A 24,348-nucleotide genomic window follows, 5' to 3' on the forward strand; every position below is an offset into this window, starting at 1 on the left:
TGTGACATGGGAACTCAGGGTGGGGTAGCGGGTAGCAGCGTGTGAGCTCTTGAAGGGATGGCATAAGGACAAGTTACCAGGAAAGTGACCTACAACGATCATGACGATCATGACGTTACTGGGGATGCGACTGCTCTTCCTTCTTGTGTGGCTGCTATTTGCTGGGTTCTGTGCCGAATGCTTTACATAGTCTCAGGAAGCCTCTCGACAACCCATTTCACAATCCTCAGGTGCAAATAAGGAACCTGAGGCTCAAGAAGGTTCATCAGCGGCCCGATGTGTCCTCGCGGGTCACGGCATAGCTGAGCCCACTGGGGTCTGGGTTCCCCATTCTCTAACCACGCTGCTCTTCTTAATGGGTTCCCATAAAATGTCCAATTCTGGAACCTATACTCCTTTTAAAAAGTTCGGTAAAATCTAGCCATAAGAACCAGAAATAAGGAATAGGGGTTGAAGAAGGGGAAGCCTACAGAAAGCGAGTCTGTTCCTTTAAAAGAGGAAACTACACCACTATCTGCAAGCCAGAAAGCCACCAGTGAAAGGCTACACCTGCTCCGGGGTGGCTGGAGTCTCCATTGTCACGGAGCAAACTGTGCAAAGCAAAGGAATTCTCATACAGGATGGCAGAAAAATGGGATCGATCACCAAAGGTCTAGAAAGGTCATTCCCCTGGAGCATGTGACCTGGGTCAACGGGGTCAGTGACAGGTGCGCAGTCCCTCCAGTCCCTCCGGCCACAGGCCTTTGCCGGGTAGTGCTGCGGGGAGTCACATCTTGGTGACCGCACAGAGGAATTTGTCTGCAGCGCAGCCTCCTGGACCTTCCGCCCGCAGGTAGGGGATGTGGTGGCCAGTGGACCCTCTAAGGACAAAATGCAGGCAGAGAATAGTACAGGTAAAAAGGCGGGTTTGTTTTTTTTAAGAGATTTATTTACTTATTTGAGTGAGAGCAGACGAGAGGGGCAAAGCGAATGTCAAGCAGACGCAGCCCACTCTGAGCTGGGACCAAGAGTCACGGGCTTCACTGGCGGCACCCCCAGGTGCCCCTGAAACCGGGTTTCCTTCATGCCCCGTCAGGGGTTGAACCCTCTGAGTGTTGTGCGTCTCGGGCTCTTTTCCTCCCCTGGGAGGGTCAGTGAGGTGAAGCGAGATAAACGTCTCCTCTGGGTGTCACCGAAGTGGATGTGGAGCCCAAACCCCCCAAGTCTCCCCACACAGGCGGGTGGGACAGAAGAGGACGTGTGGCCTAGTGATTTGCCCCCTGCAGGAGCAACCTCCTGCCTCCTGGGCCCTCAGCTTCACAGCAGCCCCAGTCCAGCGGTGGCCCAGGGGATCCAGGGGACGGAGGGGACTGAGGGGAAGGGGACTGAGGGGATCGAGGGAATTGAGGGGACTGAGGGGACCGAGGGGATCGAGGTAACCAGGGGACGGAGTGGGGGATTGAGGGGATTGGGGGGACCGAGGGGACTGGGGGGACTGGGGGACCAGGGGGATCAGGGGGATCAGAGGTACTGAGGGTACTGGGGGTACCGGGGGACTGAGGGTACTGGGGGACTGGGGGATCAACGGGACTGAGGGGATGGGGGGGAGGGAGGGGATCAGGGGGAATGAGGGGATGGGGGATTGAGGGGATGGGGGATCGAGGGGATGGGGGATTGAGGGGATCAGGGGGACTGAGGGGATGGGGGGATTGAGGGGATGGGGGATCGAGGGGATGGGGGGATTGGGGGGATCGAGGGATCGGGGACTGAGGGGATGGGGGGACCGAGGGGATGGGGGGATTGGGGGGATCGAGGGATCAGGGGACAGAGGAGATGGGGGGGGATCGAGGTACCGGGGGACCGAGGGGGCCGAGGGGATCCCCGTCCGGCCGCTGTGGCTCTCACCCGGCCCTGCGCTCAGCGTCCGGAGCGCCCAGGAGCTCGGGAGCCACAGGCCCGGCCCCCCGCGGGGTGATGCCCCCAGCAGCCGCGGGTCACGGTCACCCCCCCCCCCCGCCTCCCCCCTTCCCGGGGCAGGTGTGGCCCGTCGGGAGCGCGGGGCGGCCTGTGGTCCCCGCAGAGCAGCTTCCGCAGCAGGCTCGGCCCCCCCAGGTGCACCGGGTCACCTGACCGCCCGCCGCATTCCCCGCATTCCTCCGAGGCTCCAGCAGCCGCCGGCGCCGGGTCGGGGTCGGGGAGCTGCGTGGTCCCGGCCGTGCCCCCCCAGCCCCGAGCCGAGCGCCAGGTACGGCGGGGGGGGGGGGGCAAGGTGGGTGCGGGCGGGGGCGGCCGAGGGGGCAAGGCCGGGGTGCGGGGGCTGGGGGGGCGGGGAGGGCGGGGTGCGGGGGCCTGGCCGGGATGGGGTGGAGCCAGGGTGGGGTGAGGAGTGGGGTGGGGGCCGCGGTGGGGGCGGGACGGCCGGGGTGGGTGCGGTCTGTGGGTGGGTGGGGGCTGGGGTGCGGGGGTGCGGGGCGCCGGGATGCGGGGGTGCGGGTGGGGTCGGGGTGGGTGCGGGGCCGTGGGATCGGGGCGGGGCCCCTGGACTGTGTCTGCGGGGGGGGGGGGGGGTGCGGGTGTGGGTGCGGGTGCGGCCGAGGGGGCAAGGTCGGGGTGCGGGGGGCTGGGGGGGGCAGGGGGGCGGCCGAGGGGGGACAGGCGGGGTGCGGGGGGCCAGGGTGGGTGCGGGACGGCCGGGGTGCGGGGGTGCGGGGCGCCGGGGTGCGGGGGTGCGGGTGGGTGCGGACTGGGTGGGTGGGTGGGGGCCGGGATGCGGGGGTGCGGGGTGGGTGCGGGGTCCGGGTGCGGGGGTGCGGGGTGGGGTCGGGGTGGGTGCGGGGCCGTGGGGTCGGGGCGGGGCCCCTGGACTGTGTCCCACCTGCCGCGCTGCCGGGGGTGCGGGTGAGGGTGCGGGTGCGGCCGAGGGGGCAAGGTCGGGGTGCGGGGGGCTGGGGGGGGCAGGGGGGCGGCCGAGGGGGGACAGGCGGGGTGCGGGGGGCCAGGGTGGGTGCGGGACGGCCGGGGTGCGGGGGTGCGGGGCGCCGGGGTGCGGGGGTGCGGGTGGGTGCGGGTGCAGGTGCGGCCGAGGGGGCAAGGTCGGGGTGTGGGGGGCTGAGGGGGGCAGGGGGGCGGCCGAGGGGGGACAGGCGGGGTGCGGGGGGCCAGGGTGGGTGCGGGACGGCCGGGGTGCGGGGGTGCGGGCGGGTGCGGACTGGGTGGGTGGGTGGGGGCCGGGATGCGTGGGTGCGGGGTGGGGTCAGGGTCCGGGTGCGGGGGTGCGGGGGTGCGGGGTGGGGTCGGGGTGGGTGCGGGCCGTGGGGTCGGGGCGGGGCCCCTGGACTGTGTCCCACCTGCCGCGCTGCCGGGGGTGCGGGTGCGGGTGCGGGTGCGGCGCCGCTCCTCCCTGCGCACCCCGAGTCCCCGCGGGCTCCCGGACACCCAGACACAGGCCGAGGGCGGAGGGAGGGGCCCGGGGCGGGTCGCTGAGGCAGGGGGGCGGAGTGGCGCGGCGAAGGCTGCGGGTGGGGCGGGCCTGCACCCGTCTGTGGCCCCTAAAGGGCGAGGTGGGGGGGGCTGGCCCAGGGGACCTGAGCCGCGACCTGCCGCGACCTTCCCAGGCCCGCTGCTCCCGACGACAGTCCCCGCCCCCCTGCGGGGTGACGGGAGGACCGAGCAGCAAGTACCTAGCCGCGAGCTCGGTGCACGTGCTGGGGGCCGCGGGACCCCGTGACACGGGTGACCCCCCCACCTCGCCCCCCGCTGCTGCAGAGACATTGGCCGGGATCCGGCCTGGAGCACAGCGCTGACCCCGCGGCTGAGCCCCAGAGGCCGAGCCCGAGGGTCCTGGTGGGGGGGGTCCACAGGGTGCAGAGGGCAGGTGCTCAGGAGGGGGTCACGGGGTGCCCTGGGGCTTCCTTCTGGGAGACAAGGCCTCCAGCCCCGCCCCCACGGTGCCTCTTGGGTGCCCCGCCCAGTTGCCGTCTGCTCAAACATCACCCTGTCACCCCAGGGGACTGTCATGAGCTTTAGGGGACATGGTCCTCAGGGAGCACTCAGTCCTCGGGGAGGCGCCGCCTGCTGAGCACCTGCTGCTGCACCTGCTGCTGCCCGGAGTTGACAAAGGGCTCTCCCCGCGTCCTTAGCTTCCATCTCCGAGGCGACCTGGTCACAGAGGCCAGGCAGGCATCAGCTCCATTTTGCAGAGAGTAAAACTGAGGCTCGGAGAAGGGAAGAGCAGGAGCCAGAGGCCCAACAACCACCAAGCGGAGGCAGCTGGCTCTGTGTCCTCAGCTCCCGCAAATGGGACCCGAACAGCCCCGAAGTGGCCCGTGCACCTTCCTTGTCAAAGCCTTCGTCCCCTAGGAGAGATCCCCGCCTCCCTTGTGCTCCCCCAAGCTTCCTTTTGCAGAACAGATGAGCCGTCTGTGCGGGTCACCCTTGTGTCACCGAATGTGTGGTGCAGGCCTCAGCTGTCCCCACCCCACCGTTAGGGTGCGGAAGTTCTCGGGCCGGCGGGGCTGTGACAGTGATGTTTGCTGTGTGATGGACACTCGAGGGTGGCGTGACTGTGGGGCTCCGTCCCGGGGCGCTGTGAGTGGGGGGAGCGAGGAAGGGGCCCCGGGAGCCTGGGGTGCCCCTCGCCTCCTTCTCAGAGCCCCGGCTGCGCCGTGTCTGGGGCACAGCTGACTCCGCTTCAGGAGGGAGGGCTGGGGACCAACCAGCTGCCAGGTCAAGGTGACCCCATTTCCCACGGCCGTCCAGTGTCTTGTTTTCCTGAATGTCCTTTCACCGGGACCTTGTCACTGCAAATGTCCGGGGGAGAGGTGTGTTCAGGGGGCAGTTCGGGAGCGCGCTGACCCAATTTCCCCATAGATTCTCCGTTTCACCCAGTGTCCCCCGTCACAATCTCCACATTCGCAAGGTGCGTCCTGCTTGGTAGGCCTCTCCGTCCGCTCTCCCTCCCCCACCCCCTGCAGCTCCCCCCAACTCTGCTGCTCCCCTCGTCCCTGTGACTTCCCCGCTCCCTGGTTGGCCCGACCCCAGGGCACAGACGGGCAGGACGCGGGCCCTGACTCCCTCAGTGGCGGAGGGAAGAGAAGTCCGTGGCGTGCTCCGACGCCGCCGCATCTTTGCTTCGAATGTTCCTGGTGCTCGGGGCTCCTGCTCCCAGCAGCCGCCCGCGTGGACTCGACTCCGAAGCCCGCGGTGGTCGTGGGGCCCAGCGCTGCGATCTCTGGGTCCCCACCACAGCTCTCGGTTGGCCACCCCGCGGCGGGGGCAGGTCCCTGGCTCCTCACCAGTGACACGGGGGAAACATCCTCTCGTGCTGCGGGTTAAGTGAGTTATGGTTTGCTCCGTCCCCAGGACGGAGCCTGGCGCGCAGGCCGGCGAACGTAAGCACTGGGCATCACGCTCTCCAGTCGGCAAGAGCACACAGGTCGCCCGTAGGTGACACGCCCCTCGACACCCGCTCGGTGGCCATAAAGCCACCCATACGGCTTATCTGCCTGATGACGCCAGAGACCGTAGTGCGCTGCGAGTGTGTATCGTCACACTTTACAGCTGCACTCAGCACGCGGGCCTGCACGGCGACAGCGGGGGGCAGGCCGGGACCCCCCGGGGGACCGCACACACTTGTTCCGGGGAACATGCTTCGGGATCCACCTCTGCTCGCTGTGAACACGGGCCCGGGGCCAGGCGCCCGGGACGGCAGCACGTGCAGCTGCTCGAGCCTTCGGGCTCACGACGGAGGGGACGGCTCCGGTGGCCGCGGCTGCAGGTGGCCTGGGATTGTAGGAGGCCCCGGGGGCGGCTGACGAGAGAGGAAGGACACTCAGTTTGCACCCTTGCTCCTCTCTCTGGGGACCGTTAAGTGAGCAAGAAGCACGCGGGACTTCATTATTTCAGCTGTGGGGAGAGAGGGGGGATGGCCCGACCCCAAGGCCTTCCTTCCCCCTTAGCCGGCGTCACGATGCCATCACTTGGAGCCCAGTGCTCACGCCCGCGTCCACACTCACGCTCACGCTCACACTCAGATCTAGCTGGTCTCACGGGCCCTTGGGCTCCCTGCTACTTGTTTTCAGAGTGTAGACGAAGAAGGCAGGTGCTGCGACCTCGTCCCGCACTTAGGGTTGGGGGAGCGCCCGTTGTCAGAAGAGGAAGGAAGCCAGCCAGGAAGGCAGCAGGAGAGAGAGAAGCAGGCGGGAGTCTGGGCGACCTTTTCTGTCCCCTCTTTCCTTTCACCGCCCTGTTCTGTGTGGTTTCCGTGGGAATCTGGGGGAAATCTGGTGGGTGGCGGGTGGCGGGCCCATCACTCTGCTTGTCCCCTTGTTCCCGTGTGGTGCAGAGAGGAGGAGGAGGAGGCAGGAGAAAAGTAAGCGTGCGGGTCAAGCAGCTTCTTAAGGTTCGTATCAAATTCTGGAGAAACCTAATAATTTTTGACGGGACCTTCTGAAAAAAAGAAATAACAATGGAAGAGTCCATTTGAAGGTCATCAGGTCAGGATCTGTCACTCTACACACATTTCTGAATGCCCCCCCGCCCCCCGCTGGGCACCCAGTTCCAATCCCGAGCTCATGGTTCTCCTAACAAATATGTTGTATCATTTGTTTCTTTTCCAGAGAGAGTCAAAGAGGACCTCAAATTCTGGAGAAAAATGACCTTTTAAGGGACACAAAGTGAGCCCCCCACTGCGTGCTTTCACCTTCCTTAAGCTCTGATGACTGAAACCCACACAGAGTCCAGTGGTTATCAGTCTTCTCATCATGCATCAACTGTTCAGACTGGTTTTAGGACAAAAAGACCTTTCACGGGCCGGGGACCTCTTCTCCTTAGATGACTCCGAGATTGAAGACAGCCTGACCGAAGCTTTGGAGCAAATCAAAATAATTAGCTCGTCGTCAGTAAGTAAACCCGTTTGTGAACTAGACGCCGGAATGACCCTTCGGGAGCCCAACGATTGTACGTGTTTTGGGGGGAGGGGATCTTTGCAGGGGGAGGAGGGAGGGCCCTGAGCACCCCGTGTCCTTGTAACGGGGCCAGGTGGTTCAGTTCGGCGTCTAAGGAGTAACTCCAGGCCAGACCCGGAGTCCGGGGGCCCCTGGACCGCCCTTCGCCCGCTCAGGGAGGCCAGGCCTCTGGAAATCACGGACCAGAGTGAGAGTATCACGAAGGGCTCACCCAAGGGCTGTTTCTATGACCCGGAGAGGAGGCAGGTGGGGCGGGAATCCCGGGGAAAGCCGATGGGCCGGGCTGTGCAACAGCCTCCGCAGACAAAGCGGGGTGTGTGCAGGGGGCTAGGTAAGGAAGGCAGGCAGGACGCACCTGTGGCCACCAGGTAACACGAGACGGGGACAAGGATGGCGCTGCTGCCCGAGGGGGCAGTTGCCCAGGCCTTGGTGACACTGGTTCTGTGGATTTTGTGTAGAGTCTCCATTTAAAAAAAAAAATCTCTCTTTACGCCGTTTTCTGTAGTGACGCATGTAACTGAACTCGCCCACCCCTCGCCTCGCGGGCGATCCCACAGCCTGTAGTCCCCATCCCCGCCCTTCCCTGTGGCCTTCCTCCGCATCCAGGTTGGGCGTTTGGCAAGCGTCCCCCGAGCGGGTGGCTGTGGGCAGTGCCAGGGTGGCCCCTGCTGCTGCCCTCTGCGTGGCGCGTGGACCCGTGGCCCCAGTCCCGTTCCCAAGGCCGACCGTCCCACGCGTGGCTTGCGTCCCCCCAGCTCCGAAGCATTTGCTGACACTTGGCGCCAGCAGCCCCCAGGCCCAGGGAAAGGACAGAGCTGGAGCCGTGACACTCCGAGTTGCCAGAAGGGCACCCGTCGCAGGCATCGCCGTGCGTTCCGGGGTCCGTGAGGTGGGGGGGCACGGGGGGGCCGGGGCCTTCCCCAGGCCTGGGGCGCGCTCCCTGCCCCAGCACGCCGCTCTCGGCCTGTGTCCTTGACACCCACCACGTGTTCAGGTGTTTGCGGAACGTCGATCGCCTCCGTGTGACTCGAAACCCGAAGTGTTGGGTTCGGTTCCCACTTTCCGGGCAGGACGTGTGTGCTTCTCGCAGCAGCCCCTCCCTTCACACCCGGTGGAAATGAAGCTGAATATGCCACTGATTTTCGTGTAATCCAACCTAAACACACACACACACACACACACGTATACATATTCATGTATTTACATTTAAATGTATATGTTTGTGTAAGTGCCCTGAAGCCCGTTTCCACTAGAGGTCACTCGTGCCAGTGATTTCTTTTGTTCCCGTCGCCAATGGCTTATTTCAGCGCTCCTCCAACTCAGAATTTTAGGGCCAGTGGGCCCGTTGCGCATCCCCACTTGTCGCCACTGAGGCAGGCAGGCGCCCTGCCGCCGGGAGCGGGATCTGCCCCTCAAGCCCTCTGATGGGCATCGCAGCCGAGACCCAGAGGTGCCAGCAGCTCCCCGGCCCTGCACCTGCCGACGCCCTTCACGTCGCGCCTCTTGCACGTCCCCGTCTGCGACGGCGGCTGAGCCGATGGCAGCAGAATAAGCAGAAGTCGTTTTCAGCGGGACGCCGCAGATCAACCCACGGTTAGGGGCTGGTGCTCCGTCCCGCGGGCCACCGTGTCTCGGTGTGGGATTCCGGCTCCCCCTTCGTTCCTTTAAAAGCCAGCCCGAGCTTCGTTTTCCCCCAGTGGTTCCAGTTCTTAGTAATCACTTCCTCCTAAAAATACACTGACGCTGTTCTTTGGCGTCAACCCTCTTCGCAGCTGACCGCCTCCAGGGCGACGCGGACGCTAGGGAATCCCAGATCTCTGTTTTCAGCCTTGGTCTCGGTCCCTGGGCCTCAAGCCCGTCCTAGTCGATACCCATGATCTCAAACTCAACCTACGCAGATGAGAAGTTGTCATCTTTCTTCCCGCCGTGCTGTCACTCTCTCAGATCCCCAGGTGTGCAACCTGCAGTCACTCGTGAGCTTTCCGTCCCTCTCTCCTTTCCCTGTAGGTCTGCGGAGTCTCCCTGAGAAACGCCTCCTCACCTCCTCCCTCTTTTCCCGTCCTGCTGCCGTCACCCCGGCTCAGGCCTTCAACAGAGTTGATCTTCTTGCCTTCTTACCAATCTCCAGTTCGATGTACTAACGGTTCCCTGACTAAGCTTCCCAAACAAGATTTTATTGCATGTACCCCGTTGTTCAAAACCTTCCCATGATACCCCAATGTGCATGACGTTCAATGACCGATGCCAGTCATCAGCCCACTGAACACCACGTCCGCTCTATGGCTCACTTCCCTGTAGCTCGACCCCCCTTTCCCCTATTAGAGCTTTCCTAATGACCCTGGATCTCCGCGATCCATTCTCCGCCTCAATCTCCTCTTTACAGAGGATGCCAAGGGATCTTCTAAATCATCTTTTCCAACTTCTTTCCAGCGCAGAAACCCCTTCTTCACTACTCCTGACAAAGAGGTGGCCTCTCCTTCTACGCTTGCGACGATGAGAACATAGTAAGCTTCTGACCTTTCTTCTTGCTCCTCAACTTCTCCTTCATAGATTTCCCTTTGCCATTGCATGAAGCCCCAATGGAGCCTTCCGTCGTTTTCCACCTTGCCCTTGCCAGGAGCGACGGAAGACGTGGGGACACCTGACTATGCCAACCAGAACTTCCTTCCTGGTGGTTGTAGGGACGAAGTCAGCAGGGGGAGGCTTGTCATGAGGATGGTTCTCCAAAGAGATGGCCCTTCGTTGCGGTCCATCCAGACAACTCGAAAGAGGCACTGTCAGAATTTTGAATTGTTAGTGTGTTCCTCCTCCTGGCCACATGAAATCTTACTCTTTGCACGTTCTATACGTCGTTCTTTGGTCTGTTCATTGCCCCAACAATCAAACGAGTGCAACCCTGTTCCTGCGGGAACGTGAGACTAAGGAAGATATAGGTACCAGGGATCACCTCTGGCTTCTGTCCTCTCGGCTACGCCTCCTTGGTGTCTTAGTGTCCCTAGGTTTTTTCCATGACAAAGAAGGAGCCTATGGCAGAGAAGGCTTAGGTCTGGAAACTCAGTTTTGTCAGGACGTGACAAATGCTGTCCACATCGCGCTATCCACATGCAGGACTCAGAGGTATGAGCTGGAGCGCTGACTTACCGATTTACAGTGAAAAATATGACTCAGGTCTGCCAGAATTCATGCGCTTCCTGGCCGCCATCACCAAGTGTGTTCCCCCAGTCTTTATCTAGACGACGGATATTATCGTCGATGAGGTTTCCTCCTTCTCCCTCAGAATCACATCCAGTCCTAGCGCCCCATATTTGGCTCACCTGTCGTCACTCATGTACAGACAGCATGTTGGGTTAGCCCAGTAGCTGGTGAATCCCACTCATACAAGTGGATGTTTCCCCCCGACTGATCCTCAACGAGCAATCCCGTTTCCCCATTCTCGGAGGACGTCTCACTGTAGCTCCCAAGTACCGCCTATGTTCTCAACATTCTGGTTTCTTTCCCCCTGGAATCTTCCTGATTTATTATTATAATTTATCATTGCCCAGTACTTAATCCAACTGCTTGGAACAATTGCTGATAAGAGCCAGACACTCCATCTTTCACATTAGTTTTCAACAGTAACATCGCACAATTGGCCACATTTATCTTGCCATGTACCAGAACCCTAAGGTTGAATCAAGACTTGCAATTAGAGAACTTGAAAAAAAAAATTGTAAGCGTAGTATGTCACGTTTTAAACCAGTATAATAATATTCTTGTCTTCAGGCCCTCGTGTCAGGATATTCATACCTTTTAAAAATCATGATTCTGTCCAAAATACTAGTGATCACTCCCATCTTTGTAGAATCTGAAAATTTGGCAAGCAGGGTCTTCAATCCTTTCCCTAAAGTCGCTCACAAAACCATTGAGCCTTACTGGATTCCATTGTACAGTCCCTGCCTTCTTTTCCGTTAGTTAGTCCAAAACACCACTGGGGACTGTTCTGTCCTTATGCTTTGCTTGAAAAATGCAACTTCTCACTCAAAGTTCTCTCCAAGTTCCCAAATGTGCCTTTAAGTTTTGTCTTTTCAAGTCCATGTTGGATTACTTTTATATCTTCTACGGCGGCGTCGGCTGTCCTCCCAGATTACTCATCGCCGCCCACTCATACTCTTTCCACTCCCCCTCCCCTACCACGTCCCCTTTGCCTAATCCATGCTCCCACCTTCCAATTCTCTTTAACTCCTTTAAAAAAAAAATACAAAATGTTACATACACTCAAATTGCCCAATTTTTAGAAATTGGATAAAATTAAAATCACCTGAACGTTTCTCTCTACTTCAAATCTCTTCCCTTTCATCCCCGAGGAGCCGATATCCTGACTATGAGAGTTATCATTTCTTTGCTACACACGCGTAGCTCAAAAATTATTTGGAGCGTTGTATTCCATGCCTTTAGACTTTATATAAACGGTACCGTAAGACTTGATATAATGCTTCTGAGGTTTGTGTTGGGGTAGGTAGTCCCAATTCGTTTGTTTTGGAGGGATAGAGGGTTCCCCTACATGACTAGGCCACGGTTTGGTTACGTATTCTTCTTCGGATGGACGTTTACTATTTAAACAGTGTGACAGTGAACAATTCTTAAAACCAGTGTTTTTGGCCGATGTGCTAGGATCTCTCGTGAAGTCCACTAGGAGAGAAACAACTGGTGATGGGCTCCTTTCAGGTTTCTGATGTGCCACCAAACTGCTCCCCCCCGTGGCTGTACCAACTTACACTGCCTCAGACATGCTTGAGGCTCCCAGTGGCTTTATATACCAATGCTTGCTTTTATGAGATTTTTGAAGTTTTTGGTTGATTTAAGTGAACCATATCTGACTGCTATTTCAGTTTACACTCCCTGCATTGTTGGGAAGGGCAACGGATCATTTTTTCGTATTTGTTTGCTATTTGCCATCTGGGTTTCCTCCTCAGTAAAATATCTGCTTATGGTTTAGGTTTTTTTCTTTTCTTTCCATTTTTCTATTGAGGCTTTTAAAAAGTCTTTTCTTCATAATCTAAAGGAGTTTTTTCTATATTCTTGCATAAACCCTGTCTCTTATGCATGTTGCACCTCTCCTATTCCTAATACAGCTGGCCTTACACCGTTACTGTAATAAGTCTTGGTATCTGGTAGGACAAATATCCCCAAACTTCTTTAAAATATTAGCTTCTCAATTTTAATGACTGATTCTGTCACTGTCTTAATAGGAATTTTATTATATCTATGGATTTATTTGAAGAAAATTAACATCTTTATGTCACTGTTTTATCTGTAGATATTATGTATCTGTACATTTTCTTAGATCTTAAAAATCTTTCAATAACATTTTATTATTTTTTTCTTAAAGATCTCGAAAGTTGTATAAATCCTCTTTAAAATAATAAGTATTTTAGATTTTTTGCTGACATTATAAATGACACTTTAAAAAATTATTTTCCAGCTATTTTTTTTCAAGTGATTAAAACAGAATTGACCTTGTATCATGATCATATACCCAGTAAACTTACTCAACTCTCTTATTAATCCTAATATCTTGTCTATAGGTTTTTCCTCAACTTATTCACCAATACTTATTAGGTGCTTACTAATTATACGCCAGATACTGTACCAGATGCTGGTGATACAAGAGTAAGAAAAATAGATCAATCTCTGTTCCATTTTACTCCTGGTTTTCTAAGAATTGGTTAATTTTATTAACTGCTGTTTCTTCTCTTTTGAAGTAATCCTATTTTCTCTTTTAATCCATTAATGTGGTGAATTCTAATAGCTGATTTTTAAAATATAAAACCATTATAATAATCTGGGATAAAGTGAGATTTGACATTAATTTTAGTACGTTTCCTGATTTGGTTTGATATTTTTAAAGGAGCTTTGGAACCATTAGATTGACCTCGAATTTTCCTTTCTTCCACTGTCTTTCCCTGGCTTTGGTATTAAGTTATATGTACGGGGTCATAAAATGAGCTCGGAAAAGTTTCCACATTTCTGTTATCTACAAGACTTTTATAAGATTGTGGCAATCTATTACTTAATTTCATAGAAAACTATAAAGCCCTCTGGGGGCTATTTTTGTTTTGTTTTTGAGGGGGGTGGTGCTGGTTGATTTTTAAATTACCGATTTCATTTCTTTGAAGAAAATCAGAGTTTTGCTTCAGTCACTTTTGGTAAAATGTCATTTCTGGGAAATTGTATATTTTATCTCAGTTTTCAAATTTACTGGCATAAAACTTTTTTCTTACTTTCTGTGTTCTGTTCTATCTGTATTTAAATGCTCTTTTTCACTGATTCTTTCATCAATATTTTCAGGGCTTTGTCTTTTTAAAAAGCTTTTAGTTCATTAATCATCTGTGTAGGGTCTTTTATTCTATCTCATTAATTCCTTTTTATTTTTTTTTTATTTTTTTTTTATTTATTTTATTTTATTTTATTTTTTTTATTAATTCCTTTTTAAATGTTCACTTGTTTTCCTCTTTGTTCCTTTTCTGGTTGTATTCTACTATTCTTTTTTTAATCCCCTAGTTGGACAATCAGCTTATTGTTTTTTGTTGTTGTTGCTTGCCTGTTTTACTTTTCCTATTTTCTAATAGAAGCATGTAAGACCTTACATTTCTTGCTAAGTGCCACTTAGCGTCATCCCACAAGCTTTCGAGATGTCGTATTTTCATTATGAATTCTAAATACTTTCTTATTTTGATTGTGATTTCCTCTTTGAGTCATAAGTGGCTTAGAAGTCTTTGCGTTAATTTCCTGAAGAATTTTTGTAATCTTTTTGTTGTTCGGTTAAGATTTCGCTGCATTGTAGACAGCGTGGATGGCCTGATGCCGCTCGTTTAGGAGCGGTCGCTCTCTGGCACAGTCTATGGCTCATCTGTGTAACTAATACTGTAGCACTTACTACGCTCTAGGGATTTTTCTAAGAGCTCATCACACGTTAATACATTTAGTCCTTTCAATAACCTTTGGAGATAAGTGTACTAATATTACCCCCATTTTATAAATAAGGAAACCGAAGCACGGAGAGGTTAATAATTTAACTTGTTCAGGATTATGTAGCTGAATAATAGAGCCAAGAATCAAGCCCAGAGCATTTGGATTCAGAAACTTCTTAGCCACCACATCGCCCTGACTCTTGAGGTGGTTTATTTGTACTCGAGAGGAATGTGTATTCTTGAGTTAGTGAGAATAAGGTATTAAGTTGATTAAAGAACTCTTTTTTTTTTTAAAAAGAACTCTTTTTGATTGTACTAAGTTCTCTATATCCTCAATAAATTCATGTGTGCTTAGACAGCCAAATGCTAAAACAAGTGTTTAAAAATTTCCCACTATCATTTTGGATAGGGCAATTTCTCCTTGTAATTTTGTCAAAACTTTATAAATTTGGGAGCTTTTTTTAAAAAAAATTGAAGCATAATTAGCATACAATGTTTTATTAGGTTCGGTGCACAACATACTTATTCAATAATTTCACGCATTACTCAGTGCTCCCCACAATAAGTGAAGTCACCATCTGTCACCACACAGAGTTATTACGATATTGTGTTTTTTTTTTTTTTAATTTATGATAGTCACACAGAGAGGGTGAGAGAGGCAGAGACACAGGCAGAGGGAGAAGCAGGCTCCATGCACCGGGAGCCCGATGTGGGATTCGATCCCGGGTCTCCAGGATCGCGCCCTGGGCCAAAGGCAGGCGCCAAACCGCTGCGCCACCCAGGGATCCCAGTTATTACGATATTGTAACTATATTCCCAATGTTGTACTTTTCATCTCTGTGATGTTTATTTTATAAACATATAAAGGAATGGAAGTTTGTACCTCTTAAATGCCCTTATTTTACCCATCCTCCCACCCAGTTCCTCTCCAGGAACCACCAGTCCTCAGTATTTAAGAGAGTATTTTTTTGCTTGTTGTGTTCATTTGTTTAGCCTTTTAGATTCTACATATAAGTGAAATCATATGGTATTTGTCTTTCTCTGGCTTATTTCACTTACATAATACCCTCTGGGTCCATCCGTGTTGTCTCAAATGGCAAAATCTCATTCTTCTTTACGGTTGAGTAGTATTCCTGTGTGTGTGTGTGTGTGTGTGTGTGTGTGTACGTATCTTTTATTATGTATTATAAGTTTAGAATTGTTATTTATTCCTTGGAGAACAAGTTTAGAATTGGTATTTATCATTTGGAGAACTTTTCCTCTTACTATGACATATTGTGCGACTTTATTCTGATAAGTTTTGCCTGTTTTCTTTGGGGTAGTTGCCTATTTTCTCTTTTCCTATCTTTTTACTTTTTACCATCCCAAGTCCTCTTGACTGAAATATAATATGTAAACACGTAAGTAGATTTTTTAAATAATCCAAATTGAAAATGTGCCTTTTACTGATAAATTTAATTAATTTTTATTTATCATGATAAATTATATATTTGGATATATTTCTCCATTTTATTTTGAGTTACATTTCCTGATTTCTCTAAATTTCTCTTTATCTTCTGCATTTTTTTAATTGAGTAAAATTTTATACTTTTATTTTTCTACCACTATTGGTTCTGTTGGTTTGAAAGTTACATTCTATTTTTTTAGTAGTTACCTTTAAAGTTTTAGCAAACATTGTCACCATATTTTATCAATTCCAAGACAGACATTTTTTCACCTATTTGTAACTCTGAAACAAGTATATATTTTATAATTGATGGTAATTTTATAATTCCTGTTGGCCAGGTATTAGGCATATAAAGTTGCCTTTGTCTACATGTGCATAAATTGGCTACAGCTTTTCATATCATTAACATTCCAGCTGAATTAGGTGCATTATTGTAACTACCAGTGTTGGGTTAAATGTCCACTAAAAATGTTTCCAAAGCTTCTGGACTATAATGTGGTACTGAAACAAACACTTAAAGGGTATGCAGCAAGGCCTGGAAGAGAGCATCAGAATACACATTTTATATCAGTGGACAAAATATTCATCATTGCAGGAATGATAGGAATTCCACATTTTCTTTTTTTTTTTTTTAATTTTTATTTATTTATGATAGTCACAGAGAGAGAGAGAGAGAGAGGCAGAGACTCAGGCAGAGGGAGAAGCAGGCTCCATGTACTGGGAGCCCGATGTGGGATTCGATCCCGGGTCTCCAGGATCGCGCCCTGGGCCAAAGGCAGGCGCCAAACCGCTGCGCCACCCAGGGATCCCGAAATTCCACATTTTCTTGCAAAATAATAACAGAGTTTTATGGAACCTCAAGAGGAATATATATGTTTTTTTGTTACTGAGATACTGGTAAAATATTGTCTATTATATCACAATAAGTAATGCAACAGAAAGTAAGAGAAACAGGCAATTCTCTTGGAAGACATGAAAGAAATTTCAAAGAAATAAGAGGCTGGCCAGTACCATCCACTTATGTCTTGCATAGAATTCTCTTTAAGACCTGAGATAACCCACTATTTAATTAGCAGTCTTCTCTCTTTCTTTATAACAGAAGATCTTATATAAATTGACACCATCTTACATTTGATTGATTACAATGATATTCGATAGCTCTCTTCTCCTATTACTAGGAGGCCCTTGGAATACTTTCATGCCTCTCTTATATGTTAGTGTTAAGCAGCACTTTTTATTTCACCTTAATACCCTTGAAACTATTCTTTAAAGTTACTGATTTTTTAAAAAATCAACCAATGTTGTTTCAAGCACCTAATATTTCCCCATTTTTTCTCACTATTCTTTTTTCCCTGTTGTCTTCCTTTCTTTTTTCTTCATCTAAGATTCCACTTTCTGAAGTATACAAATTAAAAGTCCCACCAGTGAAGACCTATTAGTGATAAACCCTGTAAATGTTTGTCTTTTCTGGAAATTTCCTTGTTTTGCCCTTAACATTGAACGAAGATTACCTGGGCATGGATTTCTAGCTGGGCAGTCTTCTCATTTCTCAGTAACTCCGACCATTGCTATTATAAAATCTTTTGTCAATTTGTCATTCTTTATGCCTAACCTACTTTTTCTCCATCTTCGGTGTGTCCTGTGGTTTCATGATTATGTATCCAGATATTGTTTTATTTGTATATCCTTACTCAACTCTCATTGTGTTTTTATGAGTTTGGGGTTCATGCCCTTTGTCAGTTTTGGAAATTTAAAAAACATTATACCAAATATTGTCTTCTCCATCTCATTTTTCCTTCTGGAAATTCTATTTATTCACCACTTACGCATTTCACATGTAATTTTTTTTAGTACCTACTTTCTTCTGGACATTGGGAATATAACAATAGACAAAGCAGACAAAAACCACTGCCCTCACATCCTTCACATTCTCTGATTTTATCCTCCACGCCTTTTGTTCTCTTGTATTTTCCGTCTCTAAATGATGCATCATGTTTTCATTTCCTCAGCTCTATATTCCAATCCACTGTGTCTTTTTCTCAAGTGTATTTTATCCACTATTTCATTCATTCACTGAGTTTTTTATTTCTAGAAGTTTCATTTGTTTATTTTTAACATCTTTCTGTTCTTCTTAAAAGAGATTTAGTCTTTGTTCATAAAAAGAATTCGCCTTAATGCATTGAATCATTTTGAACATCTGGTTGCATAATTTGAAGTCAGTAATTCCATTATCTGGTTTTTGACTGTCTACTATGGCCCCGAGTTGTACCTGCTAACCTGTGTTCATATTGGCTTGGTTCCTTAAGAGTTTTGTAAGTTTGAATTTTTGAATTTGGTTTAAATAAAATTTTACTCATGTGAGCGCTGGATGGCTTTAGCTGAATGTTCCACCCCTGAAGTAGTTTTATGTTTGCTTCTGCTGGGAGTCCCCGTGACATTATCAGCTCTGGGATCTTTGGTGCTGCTGATGGTGTTGTTCCTGTCTCCACCTTGGCAATTCTTAGAAGGATAGAAGAAGTGAGATATATATACATGTGCACTCTTGAAAGCAGAAAGAATGATATACCTATAAATATGTTATTAGTATGGAGGCCATGTAGAATGTGACAGTAAGAGGAGTTAAGTATGCGGTCTTTTTTGTGCTGTACATTATGAAGTGGTTGTGAAATGAATGTACAAAAATATTTTGGAAATATTCATAACTCCTCATGTGTTATAATATTTATCGGTACATACTATGTGCCAGGTACTGTTGTAAATCCTTTCTCTGCATTAACCAATTTACTCCTCACAATAGTAGTAGGAGAGAGATATTAATAATATCCCGATTTTAAGGATTAGCCTACTGAAGGGCAGAGAGATAAGTGATCACTCAAGATTGCAGAGCTGCTAAGAGCAGAATGTGGCTCGGGGCACAGGCACTCTGACCCAAGGGTCCATACTTTTAACTGCTGTGCTATACCGTCTCTCAAGGGACGGAGGAAGAAATGATCTTCAAGATGTTTTCCTTCTTCTCTTCCAACTTCTACTCCAATGCCATTCCCACCACTAACTACTTTATTTCAGATGTTCCACATTCCCTTTCGCCAGTGGGCCATCCCCCTAAAGACTGTTTACAGCATAAAGTCTGACTGGTTTATGGTTTATGGATGTTGATTGGAGGTGTGGTGTCTGCGGCTGAGTGGGGGTGATCCATCCTAGTAACTAGACTTGGGGCAGCACAATGTGTGGATTTTTCATTGTCCCACCTTTATAATTTGATCTCCCCACCGCGTTAGGGTAAGTTACTTAAAGATTCACAGTGACCAGGTTACTGTGAGAATGAACCTCAAAACCCCAGTTTAATGAGTCTGATATTAAGTAGATCTGGTTCTTAGAAGTTACTAATTTTAATACCCACAGGTACTGATTAAATGTTGAACTCAAACATAAACACGTATGTATGCACACATATATATTTCATAAGAACAGGGTGTTTTCCTGGAATGTGAGTCAGGAAAACCCTAATTGCAAAACTGATCCTGTGCCAAAAGGCTTTAAACTATTCGATTACATCATTAAAGTTTTTAAAAATTGTTCTTTTGTCTTTTTGGATATTGGTTGAAGAAAGCAATTAACAGCTTTTCAGGTTTTCAACCCCCTTTTTGAGGAACTCTCCATTTTGGAGAATGTTTTTCTTCATGTCATATGTAGGAATTTAAATTTATAAATTTTTTCAAGGTAAAAAATCTTTTCTTCTTAGTAAAGTAGTATGTTATAGGAAATTCTTAGCTATAAGAGATTCACAGTAATATCAAAGCTCATAACTGATGCACCTATGCCTAATATATTAATATATTCACTAAAATTATGACCAGTGTGTCCTGGTTTATCCTTATGGACAACTGCTTAACTTTCCTAGTTAGAAATCTTAGAATATGTACCATTTGGTAAACAATCTTGCTGACACACTAATCTCTCCTGTATATTCCAGCTTCATTCCAGAGTGCTCCTTTCAGAATTCTCCATCAATTCAGTTCTCTTTTAGTAAGAAAATGGAACCTTGGTGTTCATGAACCAAGACGCTACGTATGTCACATACTTTCACTGAGTTGTGCCTTTCACTTTTACTGAGGCGTATTTCATCCAAATGGAAATCCCTTTGCTATTTACTGTTAAACCATCGTTTAGACAGTTTGTTATGGTTCCCAGAGTCATCTATATAGACTCTGTTGTAATTGGGTTCCCAGGAATACAGATTCCAAGGTGGCTGTTCCAACGGAGGAACAAACCCCTGAGGGAGGCCATTCCCTTTGACAAACAACAGTGTCCGCAGGCAGACTTGGCTCTGGACTGGCAGCTGAGAAAATGAGTGCCTCTGTTCTAAAGGGGTCTATGGGCAATGCACCATAGTGTCTACTGCCGTCTACACCTCTCATCATTCAGATCCACCTGCTTTGTATAATAATTTCATTCTATATGGAGGCAGCTTCTCTAAGATGCTTTTCCTGACAAAATTTATAAGAAGAAGGTTAGTGAGAGGATCTATCATCTCTATCATAGCAGTTGCTATCAAGGCTGCAGTTGGTACTCTGGTAGACTGAGTAATGTCTCCCACCCAAAAGATGTCCACCAAAAAAACAAAAACAAAAACAAAACAAACAAAAGATGTCCACCTGTGAATTTTACCTAACATAGAATTTTATCTTACATCCTATCCTATATAGGGTTTTTCAGATGTGATACAGTTGAGGATCCTGGGATGGAGAGATTATCTGAATGGGCCCAATATAATTATAAGGGAGCAAGAAGGTCAAAGGCCTTTCTTTGAAGAAGAAGGAGGTGGGACGATGGAAGCAGAGGTTTGAGTGATGCCCTTTGAAGATAGAGGCTCATGGTAGTCATGAGCTAAGGAAAGCAGGGAACCTCTAGAAGCTAGAAAAAGAGAGTGGAAATGTATTCTTCCCTCAGAGCCTCCAGAAAAACCAGCCCTGCTGACACCTTTACTTTTGCCCAGGGAAACTAATTTTCAACTTTTGACTTCTGGATCTATAGGCAAATAAATTTATCAACACAAATTTTGAACCACTAAGGATGTGATAATAAGTTATAGCGACAACAAGAAAGCTAATACAACCTCCCTCCTCTACCAACTACTCTAATTCCTAACCCTTCAGCTAGTACCTCTGCTGATTTAAGTTGCTTCCTAGTTGAGTGACTCAGATGTGTTTTCCTGAGGGATCTGCGTCCCTGGTCTCCATGCCTCTCTCAGAGTACGATGGCTCCCTTATCCATTGGCCACCAGAATTGGGTCGGGGAGTGCCTAGAGATGCCCCCTTTTACTTAACAGCAGCCTCACCTTCTCCTGATGAGATGGTCAATAGCCTTGCCAAGATGATCACTCTTTTTTTTTTTTTTTCCTTTTGTTGGTCTCTTGATCCAGGAGCTTGAAGTGATGGAGTTCCCAGGCTTAGTATTTTACCCATAGGGAATTTAACACCTTGTAATAGTCATTGTTTTAGTATATACATTGCCTTTTAGAGGATGGCTTCTCATCCCTACAAGATATTAATCTAAATTGCTTCTTTGAAGACTTGTACCACTGGTTATTAGTCCGGAAGTTTCAGGGCAGGGGAAAGGTCATCATATGTGATAGGACTAATAAAGCCACCATCAGGTGCCCACTGCTGTTCTCAGTGGTTCTCTAGTCTGATGGAATGTTATGTGGGGTCTCATGTCAGCACACCAAATACTCTGATCCTTCAAATAGTGGCTCAAGCCTAGGTCCTGTGGGCAGGAAAAGTCAAACCCAAACCTGGATCACTATAAATTCCACTCAATATAATTGATGTCCCTTCCAAGGTGGAAAAGGTCTTATGTAAGTAGCTTTGCACCAAATAGTTGATTGGTGTCCCTGAGGGAGACTGCCATTCTGGAGGCTCGACATTGACCTCTGTTGCTAACAAATTGCATGTTTAGGTAATGAGATCACCTTGGTGAATGGGAGTTACGCCGTTGGGTAATACATAGCTCTTGTTCTTCTCACCAAGATTATTCCATTTGTTCACCTATTGGATCACACGGAGGTGACTATAACAAAGGCACGGCTCATGTCATTTGAGTGTCGGCTTCCTTTTGTCAATGGCATTGGTTCTCTGTTCTAGCTATCCTTGTTGTATATATTCTCTTTATCACGTAAAATACTCTTTATTACACATGATGCTGCTTGATATTTGAAGATAATACCATTAAAAGTAACTGCTACTTACAAGGGCAATTGTGGCCAAAGATAAGTGATTTTAGCCCACGAGTATTCTCTGTTATTTTTCATCTTGAGAATGACTGACTTTTCAGTGACTGCAGAGATTTTTTGGAAAAGTTAGAATCACTTTTTGCTCATTCACATTCTGTTTTGTCTCTATGAGTTGGCTCCGAAAGAACCTGTTTACTGCACAGCAGGATTCTGTTCTGGCATAAATAATAATTCTGCTGCATTAAAATAAAGATTATAGTCACCAACAAAGGAGGTGGGTAAAAGAAAATATACTAAAACAGTCTGCCAAACCAAGTGGTGTTCATTCTAGGAATGTGGGGATCAATTAATATCTGGAAATTTCATACTATATGTTTACATCACACTCGCATGTACATGCCAGCTAAGAAAAAGTGCTTGGTTATCTCCATAGATGCTAATAAGGCAGTTAAAAAAATTAAAACAAATGTTTAAACTTTGACAACAGGAAGAAAGTGATGCATCCTATATGATTTTGAAATATTTACAGCATCTTCTTGCTTTTGGCCACAAAATTTAAAATCAAAAGCCAAGAACTAAATCAGCATTCTTGCTTTTATCACTTTTATGCAAAATAGCTTCGGAAATTCTAGCTGACACAATAAGCCATGGAATATATAAAAGGAGGATCCAATACAGAGATGTTTCTGGAAAATCCAAGAGAATAATCTGAAAAAATTATAACAGTTAAGAAGAATTGAGCTAAACAGGTGGACGCAAAGTGAATACAAAAAAAATGTAGGGTGACTTAATCAGCAATAACATTAAAAGTTCTAATGAGGAGAAAAACAGATTTTGTTAACAGGTACAACAGAGACATAAAATACACTAGGAAGCATCTTTAAAACTTTGTGTTTATATGAAGAAAATGGCAAAATTAGTATTCTGAAAGAATTGGAAAATGATACAAACAGTAAAGACAACTCCGAAATAGAAACAGATGTATATGAAACAATTACTAGTAACAGAATTATTCAATAATAATGGTGGGGAAATTGATTAGCTATTTAGTAGAAAATGTTCATCTTTATTTCTATACACAGCGTATAGGTTTAAAGACTAAATGAATGATTAAAGGATTAATTTCTAACGTACCAAATGTTAAATGTTTAAGTTTTTATTTTCTAATCTAGAAAAAAGACAAGAGAGTTTTTATTAAATCTTTGGATGAGGCGAGTTTGAAGTTAAAAAACAAAGCTGTTAAAGGAATCACAGGAAAGCAACGAGGATGAAGAGGTGGATATTTGCATGCTCAGGGTCCCTCTGCCAAACACATAGAAACTGTGAGCTTGGCTTTCCCATGGCTGGAAACTGGGGTGAGAGGGATACTAACTTTTCACTGTAAACCTTCCTTTATATCTTTTGCTTTTTTATACTGTGTCCATGTATTACTTTTTAAAAAAAAATAAACTCAAATTTCCAGTTTAAAAAAGGAAAAAACAGGGCAGCCCAGGTAGCTCAGCGGTTTAGCGCCGCCTTCAGCCCAGGGCGTGATCCTGGGGTCCCGGGATCGAGTCCCACGTCGGGCTCCCTGCGTGGAGCCTGCTTCTCCCTCTGCCTGTGTCTCTGCCTCCCTCTCGCTCTCTCTGTGTATCTCATGAATAAATAAATAAAATCTTAAAAAAAAAAAAATCCCAAAAGGTTGACAGATTTGGCTCTTTAAAAACTTAGCATATCAATAGATAGCAGCAAAGAAAGTAAAAATAATGAAACATGGAGACATTGTCATGACCAATATGCCAAATGCTGACTTAACATCCTTGGTAGAAAAAGATATCAAAGGAGGATCCCAAAAATTGGAGTCATGTAAGGAAAAATTGACAGGATACAGTGGGCAATTCCCAAAGGAAGAAATGCAAATAGCCAATAAGCCAAAATACTCAACCTTACTTCTGATCAAGGAAATTCCAAGTAAAATAGCAATGAGATAACTGGTTTTCACTGGTCAAATTAGCAAAAATTAACAATATTCTGTTCTTGCAAAGGGGCAATGGGAAAAGCATGCTTTCACCCAGAGGATGGACTATACATCAGTAAGACCTTTCTGGAAAATGGTTTGGCCGTATGTATCATGATCCCTAAAAATGTTCCTGTCCTTTGTCTCAGAAATTTCCACTTCCAGAGGATCTAGGTCACAAATAATCTAAGTATGGAGAGAGCTTCATGCATATAAGATGGTTACTGCAGCATTAGATACAATAGCAAAACCAGATTTTTAGGGCCGGAGCTTGCAGCAGAACAGAGAAACCCCACCGCTTCCCATCTCTAACCGCACATGCTGGTGTCAGGATCAAATTGCTTCACTGCTCGATTATATTTTCGTTTTTGTCAGTCCAGCAGGCCACGGGCAGACCAATTTTCCAAATTAGAGTGATGGGCCTGTTTTTTTTCACATTTAGATGTTTGGGAGGGTCATATAACCTCTCAATAAAGAGGATTAGATATCTGAGTTGAATGAGAGGAAATGTGGTTGGGGAAAGCTAACATGGATTTGGTAGTTACCTGAACCGAAAAGAGAGAGCCGAAATGATGTGTTTTCGGTTGCGTAGAGAAAGAGAAAGAATGTTTATGAGGGGAAATTAGAGGGTGGTTTGAAACATTTCACAAAAATTACTGAAATGCCAGAGCAAAAAAGTCAACCCTGACCTGTAATGGACTTGGAAACTGAAACAGCCCGAAAATTAAACCTACTTGGCAAATGAATAATTAAGCTTCTTTGGCCTCTCCTCGCTCCCC

The 24,348-nt window shown here is 47.9% G+C and overlaps 1 protein-coding gene across 3 annotated transcripts in view; it reads left to right on the forward strand.

Moving 5' to 3' along the window:
- The first annotated feature begins 575 nt into the window (after positions 1 to 575).
- Positions 576 to 24,348, forward strand: part of VEPH1 (ventricular zone expressed PH domain containing 1) — a 222,416-nt gene continuing 198,643 nt past the window's right edge. For 2 of the 3 annotated variants that reach the window (XM_072792149.1, XM_072792151.1), the window contains exons 1-2: positions 2,087 to 2,224; positions 6,597 to 6,878. In XM_072792149.1, the coding sequence (XP_072648250.1) occupies positions 6,741 to 6,878 (138 nt within the window). In that variant the 5' untranslated portion in view covers positions 2,087 to 2,224; positions 6,597 to 6,740. Of the gene's footprint in view, positions 833 to 2,086; positions 2,225 to 6,596; positions 6,879 to 24,348 lie in introns of those variants that run through there. The other variant, XM_072792150.1, reaches the window with a different exon arrangement.

The sequence above is a fragment of the Canis lupus genome, chromosome 22 (assembly GCF_048164855.1).
Source record: "Canis lupus baileyi chromosome 22, mCanLup2.hap1, whole genome shotgun sequence".
Taxonomy (NCBI): Eukaryota; Metazoa; Chordata; class Mammalia; order Carnivora; family Canidae; genus Canis; species Canis lupus.